The sequence below is a fragment of the Sminthopsis crassicaudata genome, chromosome 5 (assembly GCF_048593235.1).
Source record: "Sminthopsis crassicaudata isolate SCR6 chromosome 5, ASM4859323v1, whole genome shotgun sequence".
NCBI lineage: Eukaryota > Metazoa > Chordata > Mammalia > Dasyuromorphia > Dasyuridae > Sminthopsis > Sminthopsis crassicaudata.
In genome coordinates, this window is record NC_133621.1 from 203,177,953 (window position 1) to 203,194,222 (window position 16,270).

The 16,270-nt window shown below is 33.4% G+C and overlaps 1 protein-coding gene across 1 annotated transcript in view; it reads left to right on the plus strand.

The window, feature by feature from the left end:
* The window catches only part of LRRK2 (leucine rich repeat kinase 2), a 173,807-nt gene extending 160,192 nt beyond the window's left edge, over positions 1–13,615 (plus strand). The window contains 7 exon segments of the mRNA XM_074269491.1: positions 420–466; positions 469–491; positions 3,124–3,308; positions 8,418–8,570; positions 9,488–9,690; positions 10,804–10,875; positions 12,179–13,615. Coding sequence (XP_074125592.1) covers positions 420–466; positions 469–491; positions 3,124–3,308; positions 8,418–8,570; positions 9,488–9,690; positions 10,804–10,875; positions 12,179–12,300 — 805 coding nt within the window. The 3' untranslated portion in view covers positions 12,301–13,615.
* Positions 13,616–16,270: the final 2,655 nt, after the last annotated feature.

Genomic DNA, 16,270 nt, shown 5'->3' on the forward strand with positions numbered 1-16,270 from the left:
TCTTCTTCTTCTTCTTCTTCTTCTTCTTCTTCTTCTTCTTCTTCTTCTTCTTCTTCTTCTTCTTCTTCTTCTTCTTCTTCTTCTTCTTCTTCTTCTTCTTCTTCTTCTTCTTCTTTCTTGTTCTTGTTCTTCTTCTCCTCATCCTTCTCCTCCTCCTCATCTTCCTCCTTCTCCTCCTCCTCATCTTCCTCCTTCTCCTCCTCCTCCTCCTCCTCGTCTTCCTCCTTCTCCTTCCCCTCCTCGTCTTCCTCCTCCTCCTCCCCCTCCTCCTCCTCCTCCCCCCCTCCTCCTCCTCCTCCTTCTCCTTCTCCTCCTCCTCTTCCTTCTCCTTCTCCTCCTCCTCTTTCTTCTCCTCCTCCTCCTCCTCCTCCTCCTCCTCCTCCTCCTCCTCCTCCTCTTCCTCCTTCTTCGTCTTTCAGCACACAAAAGAATTTTCTTCTGGTGGGAACTGCAGATGGGAGACTAGCTATTTTGAAGACAACAATGTTAAGGTAAATATTAAATGAATTTTCTATGAAAACACAAATGTTTTATCTCTGAAAATCCTTTGAAGGACAAGGGTGAAAAATGGTGCTACCCTTGGAGAGCCTGGAGTCCATCCTGGTTCTGCTGCTTTTCAGCTATGGTGAACCCGAGTTTCTTTAACTTTAAAATATAAGTGTTTAACTAGATAACTTCTTAAGTCCCTCTCATCTTACTTTCATATTACCCATAGGACCTAGCATATAGGAATCACTGGAGGAATATTTATTTGTTCATAGATAAATATGTAAACTGCCAAGAAGGTACTATCTGACCTTGGGAGAGAAGGTTGCCCTATCTGGGAATTCTCTCTACCGATGTAATCATAGGCTTCATCTCTATTTATATTCTAATTGAGTAATAACTGGCTATGTCTTATTGAATTAAGTTCAAAATCCAAATTCACTTTGTACAAGTACATTCTTCATGACAGATGAAAACAACCTATTTTATGTTTTATTTAATACTGACAGTAAATAATTATCCTGGTTGTTTCAGCTATTAGGAAATCTTCAATGATTATCACACCTACTTGTGTGTCACAAGTAGGTGAAAAATACCTTGTTATTGGTTGGCAAGTGATTCAGTTGTACTAGAAGGTAGAGATGTGGAAAAGCTAGATGACAAACATCTCTACTCTCATTTTGATTGATGAAATGATATACATTTTGGACATCAATCCTAAAACAGTGACAAGAACTTTTGGAGCAATAGCTTTCTTATCTTTGTCTTTAATAGCTATGAATGGGTTGTTGCATTGGTAGAGGCTACAGGAATAAGAAAGGCAATTATGAAGCCATTTCTCCTCTACTCTGCAAGACTCTAGGATTTACAATCCTAAACTGCTTTCACTAGGGTTTGGGGGAAAATAGTGGTCTAGTGGTGGTTTGACCCACCTTGTTCATGTAGCCTCTTCTGTCTTCTTCTTGTTGTTTCAGTTAGATTAGTTTGTTTGTATGCACTCAAAAAAAAAAGTAATTAAACTGTCTATACTTTTTTAATACCTTCTGTTTATGTACTCCTAAAGAAAGTCACAGGAAAAAAGGTCCAATATCAAAAGATTCATAGCAGCATTTTTCTTAGTAGCAAAGAAATGGGAATAGCTAGGGGGAAAATATAGCACATAAAGAAAATATGATATTATATGTAATAATAAATGAGAAATATGAGAAATTTAAAGAAACATGTGAATGTTTATTAAATGATACAAAACAAAATAAAAAGAACAATACAATAGATACTGTTATAAGACTGTAAATGAAAAGATCACTAAAATGAGGGTACATGAAACATACTCTCTCATGATGGGAGGAAGCAGAAAAGAATGTTATATACAAGCACACACACATATATTATTAGATGTAATCACTACATTAGATGTTCACTTGTACGATTTTTCTTTATGAAGGGCACAAAAGGATTTCTTGTTCAGTATAGAGAAGAAAGATGAGAAATAACCATAACATAAAAACAAAAGAGTTGAGCAAAACATTTTTAATTGTACAAAATAAAAATACCTAAGTGAGTTATTGTCTTTATTATTTGAGGAAGAATCAATATCATATGAGCCAACTATCTTTCAATAAGTGTTTATTAAGCATATCTATGTGCTAAATATTGTGCTAGTGAATGAGAATACAAATACAATTCTGAGACAGTTGCTGCTCTCAAGAAATTTCTATTCTGCAGCAATTGAAAAATGTAAGGAAAAAGCATTTCTTAAATGTGGTAGGCAACAAAATATGATCTTATTCGATTCCCTTCATAGCCCTTGGAAGGTTTTTTGTTGGAGTGAAAGTGAGGCAAGCAGAAATTAACTGATGAAGAATTGAAACAAATTACCAGTGACTTTATCCAAGAAAATTAAATTTGGTCAAATTGAATTGAACTGAACTTCTGTTCTATCTTTCAAATCATCTATTATAGTGTTTTAGATATAATTGACACTCAATAGTTATGTCAATTAAGCTTGAATGTCTAAACTATATTTTTACATATAGTGATATTAATAACACTTTACCATATTTGAAGGAAAATGATGAAGTTAGGCATTAAACTTTATAATAAAAAAAAGATAGAAACATCTAGGAATTTAAATTCCTACATCTGCTTATGATAACTAGCCTTCTAGAAAATTAACTTATAACATAATATTTAATTGCCTAAATACTTCATTAAATGTAATAAAAAGACATGTTAGATGGTTTAAGATTTTACCTACATAAGACAAGCCACTACCTAAATATGTTATGTTGGGAGCCTTTTAAAGAACTACTTAATATTTAAGTTTTAGTCTTTTTTTCCTCTGAATTATTACTATTGGCTTCATTTACTTTTTGGATTTAATTCCTAGATAACTTCAACAATTTTTTAAATTTAAATTATGTATGTATTATAATTGGATTACTTGTCATGTAGGGGAGAAGGGAGAGGTAAAGGAAGGGGTAGAATTAGAGTATAAGGTTTTTCAAGGGTTAATGTTAAAAAAAAGTATCCATGCATATGTTCTGAAAATCAAAAAGCTATAATAAAAAATAAAATAAATTATGTATGAATTATATTTTTTGAGAATGTCTTTTCTCTTCCTTTTTTTTGTTTCAGTTTGAAGGAGCTCCTCCCTTAAAGACATTAAATATAGGAAATGTCAGCACTCCATTAATGTGTTTAAATGAATCTATATATTCATCAGAAAAAAACATAATCTGGGGAGGATGTGGCACCAAGATTTTCTCACTTTCTAATGATTTCTCCATTCAGAAACTTATTGAGACAAAGACAAATCAACTGTGAGTTATTTTTAGTTAAATCACAAATTTATTAGTATATTCTGCTCTTTTTAATTATGTTAGTGATACCTATTTTAATTCCTGTTTACTATTTAAGTTATTCCTAAGGTGAGAATCTTAGTATAGACTATGTGTTGACTTATTTTTGAGACTTAGCAGTTCTATGACCATGATCAAATCTATACTCCTAATTATAAATATATTGTGATGTCATCACAGGGAATTTCAACATAGTAAATTCAGAGTCTTTGATATGCTGACATGATATCCTAATTTCCAAAGTTTCTATGATGTTTACTCTTAATATAATGTGTTGAATCTGCTGGATAAGCATCTATAGCACCCTAGGGACCTTGTGTTTGTAGTTGAACATAATCACCATTAGATGGTGGTATTAGGTATTGCTAATTATTAGAACTCTAGGCACTGGTTGTAGAGAAAGTTGCATTTACTTTAACATAGTTGAATGCCTATTATGTGAAAGGCATTAGAAACATAGAAACAAAAACAGAACAGGAAACTCCTAAGGGAAATCAGGGAGAGAATAGAAACAAAATCTGACCCTAAATCAAGGAATTCTTTCCTCTTAAATTGACTGATTGCACTTTAACTTTATGAACAGATTTTTATTTGGTCACTCATTCATTAAATAATAAGTTTAGAGTATTTATCATGTGAAAAAGCACTATGTGTTCTATCTTACCCCAACTCCTTCAGAATAATAAAGTTCTGGTAATATATTCCACATGGGATTCCAAGATTTAATTGCCTCCTGTAGTCTTGGCCACAGAATCTTTTAAATTGTTTTGGCTCAGAGAGTTTTGGAAGTATCTGCTGTCAGCTGAAAAGCCCCTTTTTAGCTTCAGCCTCCTCCTTCTTATAGTTATTTGATTAATGCTTCATTACTTCAATAATATTTATTGAGGACCTGCTTTCTAAAAGCTTTGTTCTGGTTTGTCTGTCTTATGTGTCTGTCTTCATAGCAAAATTCATACCTTATTCTGGTTTTTGTGCCCTCTCTCTTTATCTAAGAGTATTTGTTATTTGTTTTGTTTTTGCTTTCATCATCTTTCCTCTATTGACTATATAATCTTCTATTCTATATGCACTAACTATGGGGCAGCATATAAAGGCAAACATATAAACTTCCTCTATGCTGAATATGGCAATCATTCCCAAAAATTTATGAGGGTTGGGGCACAGAGTACACACTAATAGATTTTTTAAAAAAATAATCATTATGAAATATTATTAGTCCAATATACCGCCAATATTCTTACCAAACTTCTCTGCCCTGCTACTAACTCTATGGTCTTGAATAAGTCATTTTATTTTTCTGACTTAGATTTCCTCATCTGTAAAAAGGGATGGAATACATGGACATCTAAGTCCCTTTCAGCTTTTACTCTATATGATCCTACCACTTATAAAAGCATGTGCATAGAATATCTTTGGAGGAGGGGCTGAGTGAGAATGTGACAAAGAGTTATACTGCTTGAATCCCAAAGTTAAGAATTTTTGATTGGGCAAAGGAAATTTGTTAAGAGCTTACTCTGTGCCAACCACTGTGCTAAACACTTGGACTACAAAGAAAGACAAAATATAATCCCTGATTCTCAAGAAGCTCACAGCTTTATTGGAGGATACAAAATGAAAATAATTATGTATAAAGAAGATATATGCTGTAAAAATTGAAGATGGCTGATAGAAGAAAGATACTAGAAATAAAAGGATTTGGTAAAAGTGGAATTTTATCTGACACTTGAAAGAAGCCAGAAAGTAGAGATAAGAAGGAAAAGAATTCCAGACTGTAGGACATCCAGTGGAAATTTTCAGTTTTGAGATGAAGTATCATCTGTGATAAACGATAAGGAGCTCAGGGTCACTGGAATGGTGACACGTTTGAAGCAAGAGATTAATCAGGGAGCTCTTGCAATAATCCAGATGTTAGATAATGAAAGACTGCTTCAGGGTGATGGCATTGTCAGAGAAGGTAAAATCAATAGGACTTGACAATTGATTGGATATGTAGTGTGAGAAAGAGGGGTCAAGGATGACACTCAGATTATGAATGTGGGTAACTGAGGACAGTGATACCCTCAACAATAATAGGGAAGTATGTTTAACATATATTGAACTACTTGCCATCTAGGGAAGGGGAGAAAATTGGAACTCAAGGTTTTGCGAAGATTATTGTTGAAGAATTACCTGTACCTATGTTTTGAAAATAAAATAAGCTTTAACAAAAGAAATAGGATAAAATTTTGGGAAAGAAAATTACTTTTTTGGACATGTTGTATTTATATGTATGAGACATCCAGGTCAAGGTGTCCAAAAGGCAGTTGAAAATGCAAAACTGAAAATTTGGAGAGAAGTTAGCCCTGTATTAATAAAACTGAGAATCATCAAGATAGAAATGATCATTGAATATACTTGGTGAGATCACCAAGTGAAATAGTTTGGAGGAAGAAGAGAAAGAATATTTCTTTTTGAGCTTGAGAGAGATATGGGCATTTTTATAGGCAATAAATAAATAGTCTTTAGACAGGAAGAGAATGAAGATAAATGAAAGAATGGGGATGATAGAGGGACATCCTGCTGAAGAAGACAAGGTGGAATGGAATCACTTGGCATGGAGAAAGACATTTTCATATGAGACAGAGTTGAAGGAGGAGATAGTATTAGAAGGCATCTGGATGATGTGAGATAGGAAGAGGGGAAAAGAAGAAATTCTTAGTGAATGGCCTTAGTTTTTGCACTGAAACATGGGGCAAACTGAAGAGAGAAAGTAGAGGTAGAAGGAGCTGTCAGAGGTTTCAGAAGGGATGAAAAGATTTAGAAAAACTAAGGTGGTGAGTGAGATAGTGAATTAGTTAGGGAGAAAGGAAAGAATTCTTTGTCACAGTAAGGGCTCAAATGAAACTCCTTTTCCTACAGCATTATTGACCTTCATCTCTTCCTATGCCTTCTGTAGGCTTAGTACATTTATGTATTGTTAAAATATTCCCATTTCTTCATAGCCTTACAAATGTCATCTTCTTAGGAGGGCTTTCATAAGATCATTTTCCTCATCTAGAGGAAAATCCCTGTATTGATTTCATATCTCTGTTTGTCTCCTCTGGTACACTTAACTTTTCCATTTATATTATGTTTTTGCATGTAAATGGACAATTCGGGGTACGAAAGTATTCTGAGCCAAGAGTTAAGAGGCAGAAAACAGTCCCTATCCTCATGCTCACAATCAAATAGAAGACATAACAAACAGAAGGCATTTTTGTTTTGTTGTTATTCATCTTTTCAGACATTTCAAATTCTTTATGACTCCATGGATTCTAGCATTCTGTTCTCTACCATCTCCTGAAATCTGTCCAAGCTGATATTTGTTGCTTCCATGACACTATTTCTCCATTTCATCCTCTGCCTTCTCCTTTTGCCTTTCATATTTCACAATAGCAGAGTCTTTTCCAATGAGTCCCATCTTCTCATTATGTGGCCAACATATTTAAGCCTCAGCTTCACTATTTGACCTTCCAGTGAATAGCCTAAATTAATTTCTTTAAATATTGACTTATTTGGTCTCCTTACTGGCCAAGGGATTCTCTTATGGTCTTTGACAGTTGCATGATTTGAACACATCAAATCTGTGGCACTCAGTTGTTGTTTTGTTTTTTTTTTAACAGCCCAATTCTCATAGTCATACATTGCTATAGTTTGATGATATGGACCTTTATCAGCAAGGTGATGTCTGCTTTTTAGTATTACTGTCCAGATTTGCTGTAGCTTTACTTCTTGAAAGCAAAAATCTTTTAATTCCATGATTGTTGTCAAAATCTACAGTGATATTTAAGCCCATTAATATAAAATCTGACACTTCATTTTTTTTTCTCCAATGGGACCAGTTACCAAAATTGTAGTGCTTTATGTGTTTCTTTATGCTAAGCTTCAGGCGTGCTTATACTATCTCCTTTTTACTCTCATCAAAATGCTCTTTAATTTTTCTTCTCTTTCTGCTGTTAAAGTGGTATTATCTGCATATCTGAGCTTGTTGATATTTCTGGCAAACTAAATTCCAGCTTTTGATCTTTCTAGCCTGGCATTTCATGTGATGTACTCTGTATATGTTACATAAATAAATACTAAGACTGCAGAAGGCATAGAAAAAGATCAAAGAATGTCAATAATGGTGTGGAAAAAGGAGTTTCATTTGGGTCCTCAATGTGACAAGGAATCCTTTCCTAATTCCTTAAGTAATTCACTATCTCACTCCTCACCACCATAGCTTTTCTAAACCTTTTCATCCCTTCTTTATTTATTTAACATATACAGAGTATATGTATATGTTAAATAAACAATATACAATCTTGTTGTACTTCTTTTGCAATCTTAAACCAATCATTTGTTCCTTGAGCCGTTCTATTGTTTCTTGATCCCCATGCAGGTTATTCAGGAGACAGATAAGGTGATCTGGTATTCCCATTGCTTTGAGGACTTGCTATATAAAGGATAAATAAGAAACAGTTAAATTAAGAATTAAAGGAGTTAGTAAAAGGCTTCTTATAGAAGATGGTATTTTAGTTGGGATTAAAGGAAGCCAAGGAAGCCAGAAAGGGCAAATGAAGAGGGAGAACATTGAAGGCATAAAGGACAACCAGAGAAAATGCCCAGAGCTGAAAAGGGGATTGTTCTTACTCATGGAACAACAAATAATTCATTGTCACTCAGCTTTGTGTGTACCTGTGCATGTGCGTATGTGTGTGTGTGAAGGAGGGAGGGTAGAGAATTGTTTTAAAGTATAAAAAAAATTGGAAGGGTTGAAAAGGAAGATTGATGATGGTCAAAAAGGTTTTTAAATGCCAAATAGAGAATTTAGTATTTGATCCTGGAGATTATAGGGAGCGACTGAAGTTTATTAAGGACAGGGTTGGTGTTAAAATGGTCGGATTTTAGTCTGAATGAGTGAGTTGTTTTATTGAATTTGCTATTCATTTTTTAAAAATTATATATATATTTAAATGATTTGAGGATTTATTTTTTTATCCACAAAGAAATTCTATTATATACTTAAATATTGAAGAAAATAAATAAGAACAGTCTTTTATTTTCTCATAGGTTTTCTTATGCAACATTCAGTGATTCCAACATCATTTCAATTGTGGTGGACAAAGCTATCTATATAGCTAAGAAAAACAGCCATTTTGTTGAAGTATGGGACAAGAAGACGGAGAAACTTTGTGTGCTAATAGACTGTGTGCAGTTTTTAAAGTAATTTTCCATTTTAAAAAATTTCATGGCTTTAAGAATAAATATCTTTTGGAAGCTCTGTCCAGTATGACATAGCTCACATTTTATATAGGCAAGATTAAAAAGAGAATGGTCATATTCTTGAACCTTTTGAACATTTAGTAGTATTTTAGGCATATACTAGATTTTATACCAATTAAGTAAAATCCTTTCTCCTATTAATGTCACAAGTTGTTATTGAATAAGCCCTTTAAAATAGCCATTTACTTTATTATTGATGGAATCTGAGCAATGAAATGGGCAAATTTGTGAGATATTTGATTCATTTCATAATGGCATGCTATTGTATTTGATCACTTTTAAAATGTTTACTTTATAATCACTATTTCTTTCCTTGAAGATGTGAAAAATTTTCTGCATGTTCTGTTTTAAAATGTTAAATGATCCTTTTTTTTCCTTTTATATCCTCAGCTGATCTTATCATTGAGATTTTACTTTGGTTTAGGACACAATTTAAAAGATTTCTGTTTATTCTTTTTCATTGTCTAAATGACCGTGAAAAAAAAATCTTTTAAAACACTTTTTGGAGGTCTTTTGACTTCTACATTATGTGTGTGTGTGTGTGTGTGTGTGTGTGTGTGTGTGTGTGTGTGTGTGTGTGTGTGTAGAATGGAGAGATGTGTAATTAAAGGGATACATCTGATATGTATATCAGATGCACCACCCTTTTGTTTCCACTAAATTCCAAACTCCTTGAATAGCTCCATCTTACTTACTTTGAAATTTCTTCTTGTTTTTCATTAACTATCTCACACTCATATAATAAAGCCTATTGCATTTTGGCATTCTGAATTTAAAGTAGTTTAGAAACTTTTAAAAAGTTCAATTTAGATATTAAAAATTCTCTAAACCTCTAATGAAACTCTTGATGTTTTCAGGGAGCATACAGGAAGCAAGGAATCAAAACATAAAATGACTTATTCTGGAAGAGTGAAAACCCTCTGTCTGCAGAAAAATACTGCCCTTTGGATAGGTACAGGAGGAGGTCACATTTTACTAGTTGATCTTTCAACACATCGCATCATACACATAATTCAGAACTTTTGTAATTCTGTTAGAGCACTGATGACCGTCCAGTTAGGTAAGTTGAATTCCTTTCTTTTTTACTCTGACAAAAATAATAAAAAGTTATTTTCTATATCTTATCTCTATGTTTAAAAATTAAGTATAATGTAAAGAGAGGATAAATGGATACCAAAAGAGCAGAGACTATCTAACTGAAACAAAGAATAAATGCTAACAGATGTTTCAGATAAATTTAGCACTATATTTAGTAGCCAAATTTGTCGGAGTTTTCTGTTAGCAAAAGAAAAAAAGAAACTATTCTGATTTGGAGTTTTAACTTTCTTGCAAAAAAAAAGAAAAAAAAGGGGGCCTACATATTCATCTATAAAGCCAAACTTTCTTAGAAATGTAATCATGAAAAAAGTTATTAAATTCATTTTTTGACTCCAAGTCCAGTGTTTTTTATGTGTTACAGCCTTTCTCACACCAAGCTCTGGCAACACATCTCACAGTAATTCCCATTATTCACTATAGTATGCTGCACTTTCATTTTTCATTATAATTTTAGATGTATATCATCACAGAAAACATTGTCATAACAATGGACTTTGAGTCAGAAGAGCTGGGTTCCAGGACCCTAAAGAGAAGTGAAGTGGCTCTGCTGAGTTTGAGAAAACATGTCACTTCACAATTTGGAGCTTCACCTTTTGCATATATAATTTATAATATTTTTAAAATATCTTTATACTAACAATTTCACTGGGTGAGAAAAGAATCTTGACTTGGATCTTTTCAACAATAAGGTGATTCAAGACATTTCCAATAGACTTATAATGAAAAGGGCCATTCAAACTCAGAGAGAGAACTATGGAGACTGAAAATAGATCAAAAGATAGTATTTTCATCCTTTTTGTTGTTATTGTTGTTGTTTGTTTACTTGGTTTTTTCTTTGTGTTTTTTCCCCTTTTGATCTGATTTTTCTTGTGCAGCATGATGAATATGGAAAAATGTTTAGAAGAATTGTACATGTTTAACTTATATTGCATTGCTTACTGTTTATAGTGGGGAGGAGAGGGAGAAAAAATTGGAATACCACGTTTTGCAAAGGTGAATATTAAAAACTATCTTTGCATGTATTTGGAAAATGATTTTAGCAAATATTTTATTTCTTATTTTCTTTTTTATAAAGGGAGCCTAAAAAATGTCATGCTGGTTTTGGGGTACTGCCAGAAAAGTAATGAAAATACTCAGGACCAAAAAGGTAAAGTGCAATTGGAAAAAAAAAGCTCTCTATTCAAAACTGTATCTAGAAATTGTAACTAAAACTTATCTAAAAAATAATTTAATAAAAACTGTGTGTATGTGTCTGTACATATATTTACACACACACACACACACACACACACACACACACACACACACACACACACACACACACACACACACACACATATATTCCATCCTTTTCAGTCCTCATCTGTAGAACTACATTCAGTTCTGGTCAGCATAGTTTAAGGACATTGATAGCTTCAGGTGTCCAAAGACAATGGTAGAATGGTAAAAGACCTTCAATCCATTTTATATATGAGCAGAAATTGAAGGAATCAGACATGTTTAGCCTGAAGAAATCTAGGGGGAACACGATAGTCAATTGTTCTGTTTAATCCTAGAGAAGAGAATTAAGAGCAAGTGAGTACAAAGAAACAACTTCAGACTTGATGTCAGTGAGAACTTGCTAACAATTAAAACTGTTCAGAAGTAGAATGGATTGCTTCTAGATTGGGTTCACCATCCTCAAGAAGAAACTGTGCTTCTATTTGTAGAATGTGTTGTAGTAGGAGTTTGCTTAAATATATAGGCTGGAGACCTCTGTGGCCTGTTCCAACTCTCAAAGCAGGGAACTACTGGTGAGGTACTTTCTCTGCTGATACAAATCAGCAGTTTCTTCATAACTTGGGATTGATTTTCTGGGGCACTGAGAGGTTAAATAACTTAATCAGAGTCCCATGGCCTTTGGGACTGCATCAAACCTTTGGGATCAGACCTCTGATCTGCATCAAAGGTGGTCCTGCAATGCTGGTCTTCCTGACTGCCAGACCATCCTAATGTAGTACATCAGCATTTTGTCTCCAAAGTAATATTATTGCCAGCAAATATAATTTTTGATTAATTAATGCCAATATTCTTATCAGTTTGTGCATGTTACATGTAATATGTTTTTTTCACAATTTAGTTGATGTAATAATATATGTAATAAGTTCACAAATGCATTTGTAGATTTATATTTTCTGATAACTAATTCTAAGTCAAGTGTGAGACTTTCAATGTAAAAATTCTCTCCATTCTCACAGATTTCAAAACACTTATGATTTATAATCAGAGAGAATTGTCTGAGACTTGCCCCTGATCATAGAGCTAATAAATGTCAAACAGATTTTAAACACATATCTTCCTAACTCCATGGGATGCTATGCTGCCTGAGATTAGATAGGATATTGCCAACGAATAATATACAGTATCTTTCTGGGTTGCCTTTTAAAACTTGTTTTGTTTTGTTTTTGCAGAAATGGAGTCTTGTTTGTCTGTATGGGATATTAACCTACCACATGAGGTGGAAAACTTGGAGAAGCACACAGAAGTTAGAAAAGAATTAGCTGAAAAAATGAAAAGTATTTCCATGGATTAAGAAAGCTCATTAGAAACCACACTTGTTCTCTGCTTTTCTTTTATTTTAAACAATTCTTTGATATTTCCTTTTATAATATTTTACAATGTAACATTCATTTTTGCATATAGCTTAATATAAATGTGCAAATGTCTATATTTTTTATTTGACTTTTATATGTACAAAATAACTACTAAGCTAAACAGTTCAGGATTCTAAACATAAAGCAGTATTTTAAAAACAGAAGTATTATTATAGTTTTTTATAATGAATTTATTAATAAGATAAAGGAAATACAATACTTATTTTTATTTTGCATATTTGGAAGGTATGAACTCAACTGTTAATTTGTCAACTAAATCCAACAGATTGGAAAAACTGCTAATGATAATGAACATCATTTTCTATTTGATAAATTCTAATGTTGAAATGCATTTTTTGTAAATCAAAATTTCAAAATAATTTGAATATCATTACAACTACTTTAATATATCCCTATAGCATATCTAATCAGATTGCTTATAACTATGCTAAATTTATTTCCCAGTTTGAAAGAATACTACCAGCAGTATGGCTATTGGAAAATTTTATGAGCTATGGGGATACCTCTTAACGCCTGTGATGAGAAGTACCTAAACAATGTTTCATATAAAATAAGTAGTCTTTTTTCTATCTCTCTCTCACATACACATACAAACACAAATGTACACAGAGTAATAAAAGCTCTGAATTAATTGTAATGTGTTTACTATGCAGTGTGTCCCTTTACACTTATTTTGTTTTCTTTTAATTCTCCTAAAATATCTATATTGTGTTTTCTTGTTTCCTATACTTGCTTTCTCTGAAATTGCTTCACTTCTGTTTCTTCCATTTCATTCTGGTAGAGGCCTTACTTTTTAGGACTGGAGACATTGCTTGCATTCTTTTATATTAAAGAGAAAAATACCAAACATTTCATTGGCTGACTTAAAGAGAAATAGGTTTTGTTATGTAGTTGCTAAAAGTACTTGATAACTTTGAAAAAAAAATTTCCATTTTTTTATCTTGTGTTATTTGCTCTGAGACAACTTCTCAAAGCAGACGCCAATGATTTGTTTGAATTCCTTTAACTTATAAATAATTTCAAATTCTTAATCTTGGAAGTTATTCTCTGTTTTAAAGACAGCTGCCTGAATAATTTCCATAGACTTGATAAGACAGTAAGAGATGAATGTGTATTTTTAATTAATTTTAAAATGTTGTTACTTTGTATTTACATGCAATTTTTAAGTCAAAAACATTTATAAAAATATATATGTGAATTATTTTTATCATAAAAAGAAACTTTTAAAAATAATATTTGATAAGACTTTTATTTATAACTTATGTTTAGTTATTAAAGTATTTCATGCTAAAATGATGATGTAGTAAATAAAGAAGAGATAAAGGAAGGAGTGTATTTATATCAAGCATAACAACTTTGAATTTTTGTTTTGTCTTGATTATTATGTCTCTGTAATTACTTGCATATTTAATAAGAGTTGGCTTGCAATTTGTGTTTACTAGTGATTTGTAATAGAAAGAAAGGGATGAAAACTCAGGGAAGAAATATTTATTAGGTATTTATTATGTGCAGTGCCTATGTGAAGCAATAAGGATTCAAATATAAACAAAATCAAAGATAGTCTCTTGATCTTAAGGAATTTACATTCTAATGGAGGAAGACAACACAAAAGAGAGTTGAAAAGTGAGGGAATGGGAGAATAAAGATACTTGGTCATGTTTTTGAACTCCAGAAAGTCAGGAGCAGCCAAAAGGGGAATGATTTTTGAAGTCCTGATAAAGTTTAATCTAAGAAGGGGATGAAGGCTAGCCAGCCAGAAACCCTCCACAGAATTAGGGTCACAGGAGAAATTAGCCAGTGTTAGAATAGAAGGCAAGAAGATTGGTGGAGGTATATTACAGAATGAAAAGGCCATATGATAATTTTAATGTTATAGGATGAGGAGTCCTTGGGTGGTAGGAGGTTTCAGGATTATAATAGTAGCAGAGACATAGATAGATTTGAACTCCAGAAAGTAAGACGCACAGCCAGCAGCAGTGAAAGTTGAGTAGCTTAGGCTCATATACCAACAAGAGGGGCAGGTCTAGTAGAGGGATTTTCTAGGGTGAGAAATCCATAGTGTTAGTTAAATACTACAGGTTAAGGAGGTTCCAGGAGAGAAGTACCTCACTGAGACAGCAGCAGGTTTTGAAATCTTGCAAATCAGCAGTAGGTCCTAGAAGTGAATGAAGACTGGTCAATGTAGATCCATTCATACAATACAGGTCCCAGAAAGAAATTACCAATGTGAGAAAGAAAGCAGCCTTGGCAGAAAATATTCCATTAGTAATGGGGAGTACCAAAATAAGTGAGCTGGAAGACTTCATTGTGGGAAGGGGGTTGAGAGTATGAGGTAGGAAAAGTAGGACATCTGGGCAAAATGGGAAAAACTTAAAGGGATTATACATTGTCTAAATTTTTACATATCTTATTTGAAGCCTGGAAACTACCATGTACTCCTAAAAGTCTTTGTTTCATTCATTTTAATGACCTGTTTTCTTTGTGATTACTTAATACTAAAATAGTATGAATGTATTGAAATGATGTTAAAGACTATAAAAATCTTCATACCTCTTACCCTGAAGTGTCCCTTTTTAAAATTGCAGGTAATTCATGGAGGTGGAGAATGAAGTTTTAGGAACATAACATTAGCTCTATTTGAATTGATCCCAGCAGTGACCAGAAGTTGGGATAATGGCCTTTTTTGAGCTAAAAAAAAATAGTGTTTTTAGAGAAGCTTCTTTTGGAGAGGCCTTTGTAACATATAATACTTTTTAATAGGAGTGATTCTTGTCTCTGTGACTTGGTCAGGAGGCAGCCCTGACAGAGGATATTTCAGAGTGAGAAGACTGGAAAGTAAAAACCTGGTCTAGGAGTGGAGTGAAAGTTGGTTAGCCTGGGCCACTTCACAAAATGGAAGTCATAGTAGCAACTTCTCATTGAAGACAGACAGGATGGGAGAGAAGACCACACATATTGGATGTTCGAGAGTGAAGAAATTCCAGGATAAGACAGATGAAGAGGCCCAGTTTTGAATTTGGAAAGCATCACATTGAAACAGCAGCAGAGTCAGTCTCAAAGTTCAGAAAATCAGAATAGAGTCATGAAAGTAGGAAAGCCTGGGCTTCTCCACAAAATAGGCTTCTTCACAGGAAAAAATGGAGATGAGACCACAGAAAGGATGTTCCAAGGTAAGAAGGCCACGGTAGTATTACATGAATACAAAGGCGGTCCTAGGCAGTGAGATAGCAGCAAAGGTATGTTTTTGAAGTCTGGAGAGTCAGAAACAGGGAGAGAGGAGAAAAGTGGTGGACTTGAACCTCTCCAAAAAATAAAATCCATAGAAGCAGTTAACAAATGGGAGAAATGAGAAAATTTGGTAGACAGAAATGCTGGAGTGAGGACACAAGGATAATGATGAGAGTCAGGCCCTGAGAACTTATTTGAGGAAGAGATAGTAGTAATGGTATGATTCTAAAAGCTAATTAGTCAGACTAAGTTCAAGATAGAAATAGTTTTAAAACTCAAAAAGCTGAGAGCAAATTCAAGAAGGATCATGGTTTTGAGGTCCAGAAAGACAGAAATAAGACCTGGAGTAGAATGAAGAACAACTTTAATGAACCCTTACAAGGACAGGACTAGAAGCATACTGAAATGTAGACAGCTCCACAAAATGGAAACTCCTTGAGAAACTCAGCAATGGGAAAGAAAACCAGAGAGAACAAGACAGGAGGACAGGCTATTATGATGGAAGAATATGTGAGAAGGCTGAATAGAAAGTTGAATGTTCCAGGGCAAGGAGGCCTTAATGTTGTACAAAGTCACTATAAAATTCCTTCCTATTATGTAGATTATACTTTATTTTTATAAAGAGTCTTTTGTCATTTCAATGATATATCTTGAATATAC